This window comes from Ptychodera flava, chromosome 14 (assembly GCF_041260155.1).
Source record: "Ptychodera flava strain L36383 chromosome 14, AS_Pfla_20210202, whole genome shotgun sequence".
NCBI lineage: Eukaryota > Metazoa > Hemichordata > Enteropneusta > Ptychoderidae > Ptychodera > Ptychodera flava.
In genome coordinates, this window is record NC_091941.1 from 38,435,073 (window position 1) to 38,453,351 (window position 18,279).

At 35.1% G+C, this 18,279-nt stretch overlaps 2 protein-coding genes across 2 annotated transcripts; one reads left to right on the top strand and one right to left on the bottom strand.

Moving 5' to 3' along the window:
* Nucleotides 1-93: 93 nt before the first annotated feature.
* Nucleotides 94-6,049, top strand: LOC139150398 (speedy protein A-like). The gene is made up of 6 exons (XM_070722743.1): nucleotides 94-668; nucleotides 1,855-1,913; nucleotides 2,152-2,237; nucleotides 2,729-2,900; nucleotides 3,300-3,624; nucleotides 4,326-6,049. Exons 1-6 carry the CDS (start codon nucleotides 212-214, stop codon nucleotides 4,388-4,390), a joined length of 1,164 nt encoding a protein of 387 aa, XP_070578844.1. The 5' UTR covers nucleotides 94-211; the 3' UTR covers nucleotides 4,391-6,049.
* Nucleotides 6,050-7,186: 1,137 nt separating this feature from the next.
* Nucleotides 7,187-18,262, bottom strand: LOC139150400 (tRNA (adenine(58)-N(1))-methyltransferase, mitochondrial-like). The gene is made up of 7 exons (XM_070722745.1): nucleotides 17,266-18,262; nucleotides 16,128-16,230; nucleotides 13,568-13,761; nucleotides 12,965-13,056; nucleotides 12,347-12,558; nucleotides 9,150-9,227; nucleotides 7,187-7,851 (listed from the first exon to the last, which is right to left on the bottom strand). Exons 1-7 carry the CDS (start codon nucleotides 18,118-18,120, stop codon nucleotides 7,814-7,816), a joined length of 1,572 nt encoding a protein of 523 aa, XP_070578846.1. The 5' UTR covers nucleotides 18,121-18,262; the 3' UTR covers nucleotides 7,187-7,813.
* Between the last annotated feature and the right edge of the window lie 17 nt (nucleotides 18,263-18,279).

Genomic DNA, 18,279 nt, shown 5'->3' on the forward strand with positions numbered 1-18,279 from the left:
ATATGGCAAGAGGCCGGTGTGGCCGGCTCTGATTGGCAGGTGAGCAAAGACAGAACCTACAATCAATAAATCCAGCAGACGACCAATATTTGGCGCTACTTTCATTCTGCAAAAGCAAGGTAATGATCGCCATGATCCATCGCTGTTAGTTTTCCATAAACACCTACGGATCTTAATACATCACCCAAAAATTAACGAACAAATAGGTATAATGTCCGTGTGCGTACAGAAGAACCCGTACATTTCTCCCCACTTTAGATTCGTCGATGGTTTCAAATCACTTCCTTCCTTCGAGGACGTTTTCTGGAAGAAACGAGATGTTTTTGAAAGTATGGAGGTAAATTGTTTTGATTTGACTTCGCCCCGTCAAGCTGATGTTCATTCGCAGTCAAACAATAGGGGTTCGCATGAACAGATCTGCATTGGTGACGACCAGAAGTCGAGAAAAATCAAGCTAAAGCAGCGTATCCGCACCGTTGAACGAGAAGACGAGAAAGTGAACGATGAGCACAAGCCAAAACAGAACAAAGTCAAACGAAGCAGACACGATTCTTCCGGTTCTGATGCAGAAAGAAGTTCACATCTATTCTCGCCAACCAAAAAGATAAAGAATAGCAGGGCTATACCTGTCAGCTCAAGGGAAATGAATGCTTTTTTCAAGTTATTTGGTGAGTACTAATACTATGGAGTGCTGGCTGTTTTGGTGTTGAAACTTCAACTGAAAGTTAAGTAAATGCAGGACCGCAGGTCACGAGTTCAGCAGTTTTTGTTCAGGATTGAAACAACGGGAAAAAAACCATCATGGTTGCGGGGCCCGGGGGAGGAGGTTGCTCTTATTAATCAAGTGAAATTTGATAGTAAAATTTCGGTTGCATTTTTCATATTAAAAGGTCATGTATCAATGTCATTTGTTATGACTGTTGATTTTCTCACCATGTGCAGCTATTTTCGTTGTGATTGGTTGCATAAATGTTTTATTTATCTGTTTCGTTTAATTTACAAAGTACATAGCTTTGTGTCAAAAACACCCATCCACAGATTTGACAACAAACAATACCAGGAATGATCAGTATCACAATGAATTATAGCGAGACTACACAACAGGTTCTGAAGGTTGATCGAACAGCGCCCCCAGAGTCCAATATGCATTATGTCGACCGAAGGAATGAAGTGAAGCTTATAGTTTCCACTTATTTCAATTGGTCAGAAAAATAAGGTTTATTATTTAGATTACAATGATGTATCTTAATTTGTAATTTTAAGGAAAATGCTGTGTCACTGAAAACAAGATCATGCTTATCCCTATCAATAGTATGTTCAATAAAGCTTAAAAACTTTTTATCATTGTAACATTGGTGTACTTCTGTACATAAAATATGTTTTGATTGAGATCATCTCGCAGTCTCCTCTCAAGATAATGAAATGTAACACAAAACAAAAATAAGAATGTACTCAGTTTTTTTACAAATGATCATGGAATGACTAAAATGCTTGTATTATGAAAATAATTTTGTCAGGTTATTGAATACTGAGTTCTTTTCTTCAAGTTTCATGCAATTGAAGTTATCTTGAATGGTCAGTGGAATTACAAGGAAGATAGATCATATTGAACTGTTTTGTAGGATAGATTATGGAGTTTACCATAATCTTGTTGAAAGTAATCTAAGTAAAACCTGTGAATTTATAATTCGCTGAGTAAGCTTTCTGTTGCAGTTCTTCAATGTTATGATGTATGGTGGGTGTATAACTATAGAAAAATGTAAAAATTATGGATGGTACTAACATTAAGTTTATTATCTTCACTTTGAGTTCTGAACTGTTAATTTATGTACCTCACATTTATGTAATTTTCAGAAGATGATGTTATTCAAGACTTTTTTGCAATGGACAAATGCTCAAGAATTGTTGATAAGGTAAGCATTAACTTTGATTTCATAATGCTTTATATTGATAAAATTGATGTTAATCAGTATTCAAATTAAAATGTTGTTGTGGTGAGTTAACATTAATGTGGAAAATAGAAGCTTTGATGTCACTTACTGTTCTCAGAATGAAATTCGATCTCGCAGTCATGATATAAGTACATGTAGGTTCTTTGATTAATACCAACGACAACCGCATATTTATGTTTTGCTTTCTGTTTAATTCCAGTATTTGATTGCAATGGTGTTTGCCTACTTCAAGAAAGCTGGTTACAAAGTGAAACAGTACACAAGAAAGAATTTCTTTATTGCCCTGTAAGTAAAAAAAATATGTAGCGACAAATATGCTCATTTCACACAAGTGATTTATGCAGTGCTTAATATAAGTGACGGGGTGTGATTGCCTTGGAATATGAAATTACCATTTCCATATGAGTTAAGGTCCTACGATATGCTTCCAATGTACAATTGTTACTGTGATGTGCTTATGTATCCAACTTCATGATATATAGCAGGGGCCATGACAAGTAAAAGTTATTTCGTTCAGGGGATGGGGTTACCTATTTTTTGTTATCATATTTGCACAAAGTACAGGTATGGTACAGATATTTGAGTGATCCTCAATCATGGTTAATAGTTATTTGCTTGTACTTCAAAGATCTGTCAGCAGCTTCAACCCTACACCAACTTCTTTCAGCAAAAAAATCCTGTCCTGGAGAAAGTTAAGGAGCGGCGTGCCTGAAGAAAGTCTTTCCACAGAGCATTGAAACCTGAGCAAACACTGAATTGAAGCTTTTCCATTACAGATACTTGGCACATGATATGGAAGAAGATGAAGAAGACTACAAGTATGAAATATTTCCATGGGCTTTAGGTGAAAGATGGCGGGATAAATTTCCTAGCTTTTTAAGAAAACGAGACAAGTTATGGAGAGCAGTCAATTACTCAGCAGCTGTCAGTAGGAAATGTTGTGAAGAGGTAACTGACTGCATGTACAGTTTGTCTAACCGTGTCCTTTATAGATTGGAGAGTCTGTGGTTTGTATTTTTAAAGATATAGTTGGATTTACTAGGTATAAAGTGATGAAATTGTACTGAAGTTTACAGTACCTATCATGACAGCAATGAAGAGTTAGATACCATCTGTATTTTAATGATACTGGTTGTGTAAATTGAAGCAATTAGTAAATATGAAAATCAGAAAAATTGAAATAAAATGTTCTCATACTTTTGCTTGAAACATAACCTTTTGTGGAAAATTTGCTCAGCAATTTCCTTTCCAAGCAGACAGATTTTTATCTACTATACTGCATGTAAGGATTGGGCAAAGGAAGTTAGGCTGAACAATGAATTACAAAAAGTATCATTCTATTTTCAGGTTATGTCAATTTGTCCAGATCATGCCTGCTGGTCCAGAGAACGCAAAGAATATCATGCAGGTGCGATCCGCAGTTATTTAAGACCTGATGACTTTGACGGTTATCCAAGAGGTCCTGGTGCAACCCCGCCAAGGTGCAATCTATGTGATGGAACTAATAAGACCTTGAATGAGGAGTCTACCATTTCAAGTACTTGTGATGATGATAGTCCAGAAGGAGCTTGTCTTTATCTGTCTTCATGCACAGACACTTCAACAGACAGTCTTGATTCACTCTATCAGTATGACTGTGAGCTATCTGCACCTCAACATTTTGACATGCAAGGTAAACAGATTTTTTCCCAAACTCGAAAGATCAATTTTTAAATGTTTAATATAAAGTTTGTTCCATAGTCAGATAGATGGAAGGCACACAAAATTATCACTATTGTTAATACAATGGCACATGCATATTTTTACATTTAGCCATCACTGAAATAAATGGATAACAGAGAAATTAATGTACCATGAAAATGCAATTTCTAACTCCAATTCTCCTGATAGAAAGAAACTAAATTTGTGGTGACTCCTGATAGAAAGAAACTAAATTTGTGGTGACTGTCACATAAGTATTTCAAAGTGATTGAAAACTTCTTTTTGATTAAATCACTGTATCAATTCAGTTATTTCCATTTATTTGAAAATTTTCCTTCCATAAATGTTGTACATTCAACATTTATGGAAGAAAAATTTTCAAAGTATACAGATGATTGTAACTGGAAGAAGGATTGTGTAGAAGGTACCATGAACTGAGAATCACCCAAAATAAAAGATAAAACATGTAAAGATGGAAGAAAAAGTGCTGAATTTACCTATTTCAGGAAAGGCCAAATAAAGACTATGGTTATACTCTCCCTGTGATGCTACATGAAAACCACTTGTGTGAGTTTCCCTTCGGAGTATATCTATCCAAATAGTCTGATACTGTAAAATATGTTTAAATTGACTCAGCTGAGTTTGTGAATTTTGCATTCTTTTCCTGTTTAGGTTTACGTGAAACTCTGCATACTGACCCTGGTGATAGTTTTTTCTGGGCTCACAAGGAAGAATAGAAAGAGAAATTCCACAAGAGATAAGTAACCAGTATGAAATAGCAGCACACTGAAAGGACATTATTCTGTTTGGTCAAAGGAAAGGGAACATTCTCTTCTTGTGTGAATTTAAATGCTATTTAATTATTGAATAATCAATGGCAAACTATTTGTATATGATTGATGTCTTCACATGAATTTTGACATATTTTAAGTGTTTCTCTTGGTTAACATTGCAAAGTGCATGTTTTAATTAAGAGATTGAAAGCAAAAGATTTTATAAACAAAAAGATTTCATAAACAAAGTTATAAGCCAATAGCATATCAATGGCAGATAAGTTATACTCTCCTCTGAAGCCAAACATATTATGCAACGGGCAAAAACATGACCTTCGCGTCATATTAAACAATAATCTATGCCAAAATATATAGAAGATTTGGGTACAATAGCATGAGCCACTAGGTTAGTACTGTATTGTGTGAATTGTACCCAAATTGAATGTATTCCCACTTACAGAGGGGTTAGTGTCACTCCAGTATAATTATATCACAGTCCCACCATGGAGGGATTGTGATTATATAAATGTATGTGCTGCTGGCATTTTAATGCTTTTCTCTTTAGTTTGAGCACTTGAAAAGGACAAAGTAGATTTCTAGCATCTGAATGATACATATATTATATCAATATTTACTGTCAAATTAATAAAGGCATTTTCCACTCTATAGTCCAATAGCACTCTATAATACATGTACTGTTGGACTATATGCGGTCAAGACTTGACAAGAACCATAGTATCTTTGCGATATAGCAAAGTTGGCACACGCTCCATGCCAGAATTTCAATATACTGCTATGACATTATAGCAATAAAGTACACCAAACAATACCACTTGGTTTTGACCAGTTCACTTCATATATGCACTCACTATTGCTCGTGCAAATATGTCATGAACTGGTCAAAATTTCCTGCTATACCATTGCTGAGTGGGCTTTATTGCTTAATTAAATATCTCATATACATTAATTACAGCACGCCACACAAGTTAATCACTAACATAAATCTGTCATTCAGTGATGTTTGTAAAAACAAAGTTTCACGATGTGAATACTAAGAATGGTCAAGCTGTCTGTTTTTTAACTGATTAGAGAATAAAATCTTGAATGTGTATACCCATTAAAATGAAAACGATTCTATGCCGTATTTTCAGCATTGCCAATTCAGATGATTACAATGGGATTCAGTTCTTTAATAAACCAGGGTATGTAAAATAGATCCATTACATTTTGAAGTGATCATCTTAGGCTGCTTTGCCAGCCAGAGTTCAAATCTGGAATTGAATAGCAGTACCAAAGGATGCAACATATGAACACATTGCCTCTCTCTTACATCTCTCATTGATCCAAAGGAACGATAAATCAGCAAACATGCAAACTTGAATGTTTCATTATTTGTGCTTATTTTAAACTGTATGGCAATGTTTGTTATCATGAGTTAGCTGCATACTTTGTCTTGATTATTTTTGTTGCAGCCCCTTATGTTCAGCTAGGGTATACATATATTTATCACATGCACAAGCCAAGTTTGTCGTCTCCGAACAAAAAATACGGGATTTATTCTCTGGTCGTTCTACGTCACGACAACCCGCGTCTATGTCATCAGTTTTGGTGCGTCGGACCTTTTTTTTTGGTCGATCTTCTGTGTGCTCGTAAATCTGTAAACAAACAACATGGCGGCCGATGTTTCTCCCATGATCAAAAGTCATGTAATGAAATCGATATTTTCACAGACTACGACATTACTAATCCGAACAATGTAAACACAAGAGTGTACCGCCTGTATATTCCGAAGGAATTACGTGAATAATTTGCGGAAACAACAAACTCGAAGCTGGTCGCGTATACCGTGGGTTCCGTACGCATTGCAAACAGGGTCAGGCGCGACGTTTACAGTGTTCGCGCCGTCGAGATTCAGTCGATATTTGTTCCCGAAAAATAGCGTATCTTCGTCTGTGATAAATTTCTAGGACTATGCTATCTTTGAAATAGAGTATAACTTTGCGGAAGGTAGCCTACGTGTAGACCGAGAGCTGTCATTTGCTCCACACACGACGCACGACTGGAAATGATTGACAACTTGTGCACGGCGTACTGATATTTATTCCTAAAGTAGTTCAAAAGTTTAAACGCGGAATCGTCATGGAAAACTTATTTTATTTTGCAAAAAATAACGAATTCTTGGCTTGTGCATGTGATAAGTATATTATTCCCTAATATTTTTCTTCGTTCAGCTCGGAAAATACTCGTGACGTAATGACCGTGTCACCACTCGTCTCCGACTCGTGGTGACACGGTCATTACGTCACTCGTATTTTCCTTCGCTGAACGAAGAAAAATATTTGGAATAATATCTATCTATATATATATATATATATATATATATATATATATATATATATATATATATATATATATATATATATATATATATATATATATATATATATATATAGGTATAGTCATCTGAAGTGCTCTTATGCAGTGTGCCCTCTAAGCCAATATGACGCGCCATGACGCAGAAAAATTCTCTGTGACGCAAGAAAATTTTGAGTTGAATAGGAAATAATACATGGTGACTCAAGAAAAATTAGCAAATTTTCAAATTGACTCAAAAGTTTTCTGTAATCCTGTTAGTTAGAGGGATCAGTGCTCTTATGACATAATATACATCATAAGAGATTTTTGTTATTAATATTTTCTGTATATTGGAGGGGAGGGAGATTTTTCAGTGATATTTGTAAAAAGCAAACACAAGTGAAATGAAAAATTAAGTTTGAATTTAATGGCAGTTGTTTAATGCAGCAACATCTACACATACCGTACATGTTAAGTAAAAGTAACAAAGAAGCTCATACTGTTCTCATTCTTAGCAAAGCATTTTCAAAAGCTCTGAAAGACCTGGTGGAGAACACTGTTGCTAGTAAAAGTGTTGAATACAGATAAATGAAGGCAGCATTGTTTTTTTTTAAATGTTACAAACGATAATTTTGTACTTCTGTACGTTAATTTGATTTGGAGTTGTATTTCTTCAAACAAAACCTAGCACGTGTTATATATTTGAAAATATAAAAAAGGATGTAAAAAAATTTCAACACACTTTTCCTCTATGAATATTGGTACAATAATGAAGAATGTTCATCTAGATGTCTGCATATTCCAAAGTACTGTAATAATGAAATATATCTGCTTTTGCATTAGGTAAACATAACTCAAATATGAAAAAAAAAACACTTCAAATGTATGGTGGACAACATGCAGCTAAAATGTTGCCAGATATATTATAGTTTAGTAATGCTGATAACCTGATTTTGAATGTAATCTCTTTGATAGTATGTGAAATACTCCAGTGACTGAAAATTCCAGCAAGTTTGTTCCTGTTCTGTGTTCTTAAATACGCTTATATTTTCTGAGTTTTAGCAGAAAAGCTGAAAAAAAAAGAAAGAAATGAATAGTTAGTCACAAGAGTTTTGTCATGCATGTACTTCTTTCATTATGATTCAATTTGTCAAGTGTTAAGTTCAAAAAGCGAGGTATTGCAGGATAATATTTTCATGACCAGTATATATAAAAACTTTTAGGAAGTACAGAAAGAACAGATCTACATACGAGTGAGTTGAAATTCATTTGAACCATACATGAAACTTGCTCATGATTACTAGAAAGAATGTTTGAGACCGAATATAGTAGGTGATGAGCAAATAGCAAATGAATTTGTGATAGGTTTAGAGTGTGTAAAAAGTGAAGGATATACTTTTTATATTGGGTTAACAACAAATCAGATTTTTATGAAATGATATGAGATGCACTAGCTGTGTTAACTTTCAAACTTTGGTAAAAGAGATAAACAGGTATATGTTGTATTGCATTTATTAAATTTCAAAATTTGGTAATTTTGTAAAATTTGTAATCATTGTTCATAATTTATTTATGAGCTGAATTAGTTAATAGATTGAAGTGTCTTTCAACTTGGAAGTTTTAAATATTTATTAACTTAACTATCATAATATTTTTAAATGTTGAATTTTACATGTAATGTTACCTTTATAGGTCACACTTATGATTCAAGTAATATATGTTATTATAATAATGAAAACGAGAAAGTAATATGTGTAAAGGATCTAGGAGCCATGCTTCCTTCTATTGGTATTATGTTTTTTATGATAGTTGGCCAGTAATATTTGCCAGGTTTGGGAGTATTTTACGACATTTGAACCCTTCTCACCATACATTTAATCTTTATATGCTACATCATCATTCCCTTTTCGTGTTTGTATGACACTTTCAGCATTTACCATGTTGCACTTTTTATGCATAAACTTTCTTTGAGTAATAATGATAAAATGTGCCGTAATCAGAATTTAATTAAGACAGCAAATTTGGTAACATTGTGCCTAGTACTCTAACATGTATACTTGAATATCTGGGAAAGTTTGTGAGGAAAGCTAGTAATTCATGTTTTCATGCAAAACTCATATTACTTGTTATTGCACTACAAATGAATGTGGTAAAAACTTCGTTTTGCAGTGATTTTTATAATGTGTTTATACATTTACAGTGAAGTGTTTGGATTCCAAGTGAAGCAAAAAACAAAACAAAATGACATTTTTTTAGATCATTTTTATGACCCAAAATTGAAAAGCTGCAATTATCATATACAGAGGTCCTACTAGCATGAGAGTTTCTGAGTTACTGTTGGATTTTTGATATACAGATTAAATTGTACCTGTATGTGGTTGTTGGTAGTATGCTGGTTTTGCGAGATAAACTTGACCAACTGGATTTGTGTTTACTTCATCTGATTCTGCAAAAGAAAAACAGTTTAAAAAGTGTACAGGCTATTGACAAGTATCGGTAAGAAAATGACTTTATGACTTCAAAGCATGAGAAAAATCAAAATATGAAGAGAAGTTGCATTAAAAGAGTATTCATTGGTGAGCAAATCCTGAGGTATCTGGTGGACTATAAGATCAGTATTGCAGTAAAGTCAATAGGCCAAACCCGGAATTCGAATCGACCACGGTACAAACAAAGCCATGTGTGCAAACGCGCATAGACGTACGTGTATTTCCATACGCGTTAGTACACATGTGGGTTTGTTTGTACCGGCATCACGTGATTATTTGGGCGTACTGAGTCTGTAGAACGCATCGCGTCCTTTTTATTCCGGAGTAGAACCATTGAAATGGGCTAACAATTACATGGTAGTTGTGTGTACACTTTTGATCATATACCGGTAAGTTAATCAGAAGTCTTGAAAATTGTAGTAGTGCAAGAGAAAGTCAACTGCTACATGCTAAACTAAGATGATTGTCCTGGGTCTCACACCATTGGATTTGTTCATTCTTGGAATTCAGTTTTGTTATCATTGGACATTTTTGCAGGTCAATAAAATTTCATCTTTACTTTTCAACTCAGTGCTTTTTCAGAATTTATTGTCTGCATGGTCAATCCTTCCTATTGCATGGCTTCTTGATATTGTACATATTGTGAGATTATATTGTTATTTATGTACCTTGGTTTATATGTTTTATGTATGTACCATCTGTATTTGCATTGCAGTGCAGTGCAAGTACTGAACACTCCTTGCCATACCTTTATTTTGATAATCATGCAATCCTTGAAAACATCTTTTGTATTTAGACATTCACTGTCATCTGCTAATTTTTGTTGGATCTTCTGTATGCATTTTCATAATTGAAAGTTGTCATTTTTAGCTTTAAGATAAATAAATTGTTGCAGTGTAACTGTTTGTTGATGTATGATTTTGATTCCAACATCAAAATATCAACTAGACATTTAATTCAGTTTCAATGAGACTAAGTAAATTGTGACTTCTGTGGAGGGACTGTACTTTAGTTTGGTACTTGCATTAAACCTTTATAAGGTAACATTTCTACATAGAACCTATTGATTGCAGATAGGACATCCAAGACATATTGCCAACCTAGATGGCACTTTTACAGTACATTTACCAATGATTTTGACGATGAGATACAGCTGGATATTGATACACTACCTAATTAGGTTTGTCAGTTTGCTCTTGAATTTACCCTTTTAGTGGTCAACTTTTACAACTTTGCGCCAACATCAGACAGACTAAAACAGCAGGTGACGCAGCAAGATGTCTGTAAACTAATTTACTATGTAGTATGTTTATATCTTTACAGCAGCTATCAGTTTCAATGGTGACACACACAGAGACTGGTTGCCAAGTTTTACAAGCAGTTCAAATTCACGGAGAGGTGGTAAAAGAACGCTACGTTACTGCAAATTTAGACTCGGAGGACAGTGTTCTTTGTAGTTGAATATCAATAAAGTTCATGACTTCAAACAAAATCTAAAACTAACAACACAAATCGATCTGAAAGAATGAGAACGTTTGAGTAGCGATAGCAATGTCTGGAAGTCAGGGCTTTGAGTCAGCAACTTTGTAGTCTAATATAAAACTCAGACAACGAGATGTTCTGGTATTGCCAGCCATGGGCTTTGTATACATACGCTGACACATAATTAGCAGCTATCAGTTTCACTGGCGTAATGATCTGTACATTTGTACAAACAGACGTTGAACCAGACAAAAAACGCAACATGGATGGCTCCCGGACGACAACAGCTGAAGTAAGAGAGAAGATTGTTCAGTTCTATTTAAACAGTGTGTCATTTTCAGAAATTGGTAAACGTTGTGGTGGTATTTCAAAGCAAACGGCCAACAACATTGTTTTGCGGTAGGTACTTGGCAGTTTCCTGCCAGGCAAATCATCTGGGAACATCGGTAAAAAAACTGACTGCAAATGTTCTGGAGCATATTGAATACTACAAAAGTGTAAAACCAAGCATTTATAGGCGTGAGATACTGCAGAATTTACTTGTTCATGGGGTATGTACCGAAGAAACCCTTTCCCTCCCTCTCCAACTCATGATGTCCTGGCGCAACCTATACCTGTGTCTACATCAGCTACGCATACCGAAACTATGTCCACGTCTCAGCAACCAAATGTACTTTGGAATAGGCCAAATGAAAATATAACATTGCTAGATTAGCAACTATTGCCACTACCAGCGATTATAGTACTAGTGACAATTAAATATAACCCATTCAGGTCGTCTACTTCAAGTAAAATTTGAAAAAAGAAGTACACGTCCCATTGCACAATTTACTACTTTTTTGAGTGATCCATTTTGTACTACTTTTAGATTTTGGTTAGATTTGAGTTGAAGAGAAATGTTTTAGTTTTGAATTATTTCTTCGTTCGACAAAACACTTGTCTGCGTTTTTTTAGACTAGAAAGTTGCTGACCCAAAGCCCTTTGGTTGTTAGTTTTATGTATTTTATAATCTTGTCAATATAGAAAACAAATGACGTTCACGAAATAGCCTGAAACCCCCAAGTTCACTTCGTACTGAAGTAGGCCCCGATGTCAGCTCATTGAGAAATGTGGTGTCATTCATTTGTTGATAACCAAAGTAAAGTTTGTTCATTTTACACATTACTCTATTATTTTTGAAGTCATGAACTTTATTGATATTCAACTACAAAGAACACTGTCCTCTGAGTCTAAATTTGCAGTAACGTAGTTCTTTTACCACCTCTCTGTGAATTTGAACTGTATTGAATAGTAAATTAGTTTACAGACATCTTGCTGCGTCACCTGCTGTTTTAGTCTGTCCGATGTTGGCGCAAAGTTGTAAAAGTTGACCACTAAAAGGGTAAATTCAAGAGCAAACTGACAAACCTTATTAGGTAGTGTATCAATATCCAGCTGTATCTCATTGTCAAAATCATTGGTAAATGTACTGTAAAACTGGAAAGCATCTAATTGGCTGTTGAGTTTCTGTTGGAGGAACAAGGATTACAGTGTAATATGTGTATCACTGTGCACTTTAAAGATAAATTTTGAATGGTAGTAATTTGTTCCTTACCAGAAGATGAATCTGAGGACAATTCTTCATAGTCATCACCAGAAACATCTGTTTCTTCTTCGTCACCACTTACACTTTTCACCAGCTGACCATCAGATCTTCTGGCTGGGATGACACACCAGCTTCTGTGAGTTACTTCTACAACTCTAGCATTCTCTAGGGGGACTTTCTTGGCCTCAATGTACTCCAGAGTCTTAATGATTTGAGTCAGACTGTGAAGATGGGAAATTTTGTGAAATCTTGTTGCTTGTACTGAGATCAGTGTTATATCCAAGGCGCCCATTGGGCTGGGTAGTCTGCTGGATTGATCTATTGTCTGCTTAATCTATCGATTGTGTACTTAATCTGCCTTCCACTGCAGACCTCCACTGCAACCTGAATACAGTGGAGGGCAGATCGCATATGCGATCGATAGATCGAGCAGACGATCGATCAAGCAAACCACCCCAGCCCACAGGCGTCTGTGGTTATATCACAAAGACAAAGACCACTAAACCATATTTGACATCATTTCCAAATTGAATGCAAAGTGATAATAAACTTTAAAAGTTACTGTTTGAATAAACCTTGCATTATGATAGGCAGAAAAAAAAATTACATAGTCTATACCAGCCTTACTTTGCTAGATAAACAGCCACAGCTCTGCCAGCTTTCAGTCTTCGAGCAACAAAAGGCATGGTGAGGTGAGGATTTTCCATATCAATAATGGCCTGTCAAAAACAGTGAAACTATTATTCCATTTAGTTCCCAGTAATGCAATGTCAAGTCATTCTTATGGATAAAATTATGTCCCATAAAAGTTCTCAATTGATTGAAATGTCAAACTAAAGTATTATGAAACAGTTCACAGGCTTTTGTGAAAATGTTATTATTTATGTCCACTATATTTTGTACTTTCTTTTCTGAAATGAAAAGATCTATTGCAAAACCTAAACATCAAACACAAGTGCCATGTGGTAGACCCTAAAAAATTGTAATGGAAAAACATTCTCCAACTTCAACAACACGAGTATGAAGCTAGATTAAAAACATTGGAAGCAACGTCATGTATCCACAGTATGCACACGGGAAAGCAATTTTCAGGTTGTAAAGAATGCAATTGAGGCTGTTCATTGACTGGTAATGTTGACAGTGTGCCTTATCACCATTCTCCATGGCATTACAGCACAGTTCTGCATTGTTATACTGTCGACACTGTTGACCAATTAAGAGTGTACTTACTCCATCACACATCATGTCTCCCAGTGTCTCATCTCCATCTTGTAGTTTCTGATGATGAAATATCACATTGGATGGCCACTTTCTGTTAGGTCGACTCAGATTCCATGATTGCTGCCATCTGTTGAAATTCTTGACAGCTCTACCATGGTGTTTCTCATTGATCTCAAAGGCATGCACATGCCCTGTAGGCCCAACTATGAACACATAGAAAGTATATGAGTGAGCACAGGAACAAGCCATGCAAGCCTGCTAGCATAACTGCAGCTAATATCAACTGGATGATCAAACTGTTTAAAAATTACAATTAATTTTAATACTGAGTGTTAAAATCATTATGCAATGAAAATCTACTGGAAACAGTGTTAAAGCTCATTGATAACCAGATATGAACTGTAAATGCTCACGTGTTTAATTATATATTGAAGTTATGTCTAAATTTGAACCTTTGCCACATGTTTGCAACTTCATTGAAAGTATTATGATCAACATAATGAACAATATTCACCACAGATTAACTTTATAGGTCATTAAGTATTCAAATACGCAATTAGCTGAAATAGAAATAGTTAATTTCTTTGACTGCACAGCTGTCATTGTATCACCACTTTATATAGCAAGTGTAATTGCATGCCTTTGGTCAAGTCCTTCAAACTATATATTCAAAACTTTGAAAGCTCATTAGATATGCCAACTATAAATTAGCTGACACGAAAACTTAAGTGCGAAATGACTATCAATATTGGTATAACCTGGTATAATCATCAATGTACATAGCATGTTATGCCAACTTTGATCAAATAAATTCAAGTATATATCCCTCATTAGGAAAGTTCATTAAATACATAAATTAGGAATTGGCTGAAGCAAAAATGCTTAATGCCTTTCAATAATGTTAGCCTTCATAATAGTATCTTTAATGTACATAGCAAGTTTTATCAATTTTGGTCATGTAAATTCAAATATATATCCCTAATTTCAAAAATTCATTAAATATGCAAATTAGGAGCTGGATGAAGTAAAAATGCTTAATGACTTTCAGTAACGTCATATCATAGTATCTTTATGTACATAGCAAGTTTCGTCAATTTTGGTCTAGTCAATACAGATAAATATCCCTGATTATGAAATTTCATTAAATATGCAAATAAGGAATTGGCTAATGTTCAAATGCTTAATGACTTTCAATAATGTTCTATCATAGTATCTTTAATGTACATAGCCAGTTTCGTCGACTGTGGTCTCGTCAATTCAGATAAATACCCCTAATTAGGAAAGTTCATAAAATATGCAAATTAGGAATTGGCTGAAGTAAAAATGCTTAATGACATTTAATAATGTTCTATCATAGTATCTTTAATGTACAGAGCAAGTTTCATCAATTTTGGTCATGTAAATTCAAATACATATCCTTAATTTCAAAAGGTTATTAAATATGCAAATTAGGATTTGGATGAAGTAAAAATGCTTATTGACTTTCAGTAATGTTAAATCATAGTATCCTCAATATGCATACCAAGTTTGGTCAATTTTGATCGAGTAAATTCAGATATATGCCTAATTAGTAGATTTCATTAAATATGCAAATTAGTAATTATCACGTCACCCCTTAATAACTTGATGTGATCAACATTTGTAGCAAATCTCATCAAATTGTGTGCAGTCGTTCTCAATGTATAGCCGGTTTTTCTAAAATCATTAATTATGCAAATGAGCAAAAAGAAAGCAAGCCACACCCACCAAAAACTAATCAGTTCTTGCCATTTGCAAACTGAATCTATGTACCAGATTTGATTCTGATCTGATGAGCCGTTTTTGAGATATTGTGCACACAGACAGACAGACACACAGACACACAGACAGACAGACAGGCAGACAGACGGACAGACAGACAGACACACAGACAGACAGACAGACATCGCTGCGACATATGCTCACGTGTGTCAACACGTGAGCAAAAAACCAGAAAATAAAAAGTTGACATACTTCTTCATGCTCAAATAGTATGATGATACTCAGCAATTTGTTTTGTTATTTGTTCAAAATTTTATTTTGTCTTCATATTGTAGTTTGTACGCTCCTCCATTTTGTCTGAATTAATGCTGCTTTAATTTCTGAACTGTTCATACCATTGTCAGATTGATGTGGCATTTGCATTGTACTTCAGCTATTTGAGTTCAAGTACAAAAGTTTCATCAGAAATGGCGTCACATTTTTTGAATAGTGATAAGTGAACAGTTAACAAAATGTCAACTGTTCACGTTTTGATACTATGCCATAACATTGATTGAGATACATATAACACATATATTAAAGGGAGGCAGTCGTCGGAACTGTCCTCAAAGGTTGCCAGGGACCCCTACGACTGATGTAAACTCTATATCTAGGGTATGTTGGCGATTGATGAAAGTTAAACATGTTTGTTAACAATGAATATTGTAAAATTTAAATGCTGCAGCTATGTTGACATTATGTATCTAGATACCATGCATGGAATATGGTATATTGTCCTTTAAGGACCATTAATCTCAAAATGAATTGATAAACACAACTGTAAATGTACCTGCTCTTGACAGAAAGAGTGTCATTCCACCGGAGCCAGAACCAGCTTCAAGAATAGTGTCTCCAGGATTGGCATCAATCAACATACACATGGTAATGCAATCCTGACAGTTGAAGATTATAATTCATGTTAGGTCAAGAAAAAAGATTACTTTGTTTCTGGTACTACATTTAGCAAAAGTGATCTGGTGATTGGACGTTCTTGTTCCCTTTTTTTTCCTTATTACTATGGTATGAGATTAACTACTGTACAGTCTTTAACTACAGTCAAACAGTTTATGGAAGGACTGTGGATAAACACAACAGTTATTTTACACAGACTACAAAATTCTGTTCTTTTTATATATAAAGTTTTTATATGTATATTAGACGACTGTTTCATACAATCTATTTGAATTGAGTTAATTGCTTTTTCTGATATTGAGGATTGATTAGTTTTGTTGTAGCTATTTATTTAAGAAAACTATCATCAGGCATTTTTCGAATGCACCAAAAAAAAGAAAAAGGAAAGGACATGAGCAGGTTTTGAAGTGACATGAGCACCAACCAGAAACAAAGTTTTTAATCCCTAAGTAGGGGCTTTACTGTAGATTTGATCAAGAAAAGATTTGATCAGGAGATTGACACTAGGTCAACAGAAGAAATTTACGAACTTGTTATTGTTGCAGAGGATCCATTTATCAGAAAATCTGCAAGAGTGCAGCAATTAAATGTAAAACCTCTATGACAGCTTCCACAGGGCATAAAATCATAGACTCTCAAAAAAAAGTTAGGGTCTATGATAGAATACATCAAAGTTGTTTTGTTTAAAGACTCCAGCTTTGATGAGTAGTCACAAAGGATAATTGATAGTCTCAAATTTTTCTGAATGACAATAGCTTTGGCTATTAAAGAAATTGTTTTATTTTTAAAAGGTCAAGCTTCTTGGGAAGAATTGGAAAACAATTAAAGCAAAACCTGCTCCTCTGGGTAACCATCCACCTGAGGAAGCTTATTAGTAAGTTTGTGACTCAAACCTTTGGAAAAAATGAACTATCTGTAAAGAGCTTTAAATGTATCAGGTAATAGGAACGAAGTGAATGAAATATATCAAGATAATTGCAGTAGCCAATGGACTTTTTTCACTTGATTTTGTTTACCTTTGGATATGAGATAACAGGAGTCCTCTTCATGCAAACTATATAGTCCTCCAATGTCGCCCTTTCTATAGAAATTCTACGACCAATTGTAGACAGAAAATTGTCTCCAGGGTATCTACCAATGATGTCACTGTGCCTTATAGCACCATGTTTGGAATTGAAGGTTTCAGATGGGTGTATGGTAAACATCCTTCTGAGATGTTCTTGCTTTTTGGGATTTTCTCTTGAGGCTACAGCTAACTCCCCTGCTAAGAATGGCACATCCTCGACTGGGTTGGTTGAAAAACTTGTTCCTCTCTCATCATCCAATGAATCGGATGCAGCAGAGCTTGTGCCATCATCCATTTGCAAAGCAACTGAATCATCAGTAAAAGACGATGTGTGTGTTTTATAGGTTTCTTCCCGTCTTGGCATTTCTCTACCGTCAGACACGTCGTTTTTCCCGCCAAAGTTTTTGAAGGCACCAATGTTATCTTTATCCACACCATGACTTCTACTGCTACTTACATCGGTTTCTCTCACTGCAAAGTCAGAATCCGGTGGAAGCATTTGACTGACTCTGTCGAAAACTGACAGTGTTGACCTGTGCCTCCGCCTCTTCAGCTCGAATAAGTTCAATTTTCCTCCTGTAGGATTCTGGATACGAGAATGATGCACGTCATCCCAGGTGCGCTGATTTCCTGATTTCGCATCCTTTTCTGCGTCACCTTTAGTGTTACCATCATCGCTATCTCGTCCATTATTAGCACCGCTGAAGAAGATGGAAGAACGGGTAAATTTCCTACAGAAATCCTTTTGAAAAGCGAATCTTTCCGTAACAATATACCGTACAAAACATAGATTCTTGGACGCCATTTCGATTATTCACGCGAATCTAGCAGTTCAACTCATGATATTCAGATGATGCGTGGCTCATCTTGGCAGCTTTTTCCAGACTCGTGTGATCAGCTGTTCGATTGGTTTGATGGGGGATTCCCTACATGGTCTGCGCATGACTGCACTTTCCTCGTGCTA

Bases quoted from the DNA above. Each gene is read 5' to 3' on its own strand.
- LOC139150398 (XM_070722743.1), top strand. From the start codon at position 212: ATGTCCGTGTGCGTACAGAAGAACCCGTACATTTCTCCCCACTTTAGA. The intron at 2,238-2,728 runs GTAAGTAAAAAA...TTTCCATTACAG, and splicing joins AAGAATTTCTTTATTGCCCT to ATACTTGGCACATGATATGG. The intron at 2,901-3,299 runs GTAACTGACTGC...TTCTATTTTCAG, and splicing joins GTAGGAAATGTTGTGAAGAG to GTTATGTCAATTTGTCCAGA.
- LOC139150400 (XM_070722745.1), bottom strand. From the start codon at position 18,120: ATGGCGTCCAAGAATCTATGTTTTGTACGGTATATTGTTACGGAAAGA. The intron at 12,559-12,964 runs GTAAGGCTGGTA...CCATCTTCACAG, and splicing joins GTGGCTGTTTATCTAGCAAA to TCTGACTCAAATCATTAAGA. The intron at 9,228-12,346 runs GTAAGGAACAAA...TTTCTTTTGCAG, and splicing joins GTCCTCAGATTCATCTTCTG to AATCAGATGAAGTAAACACA.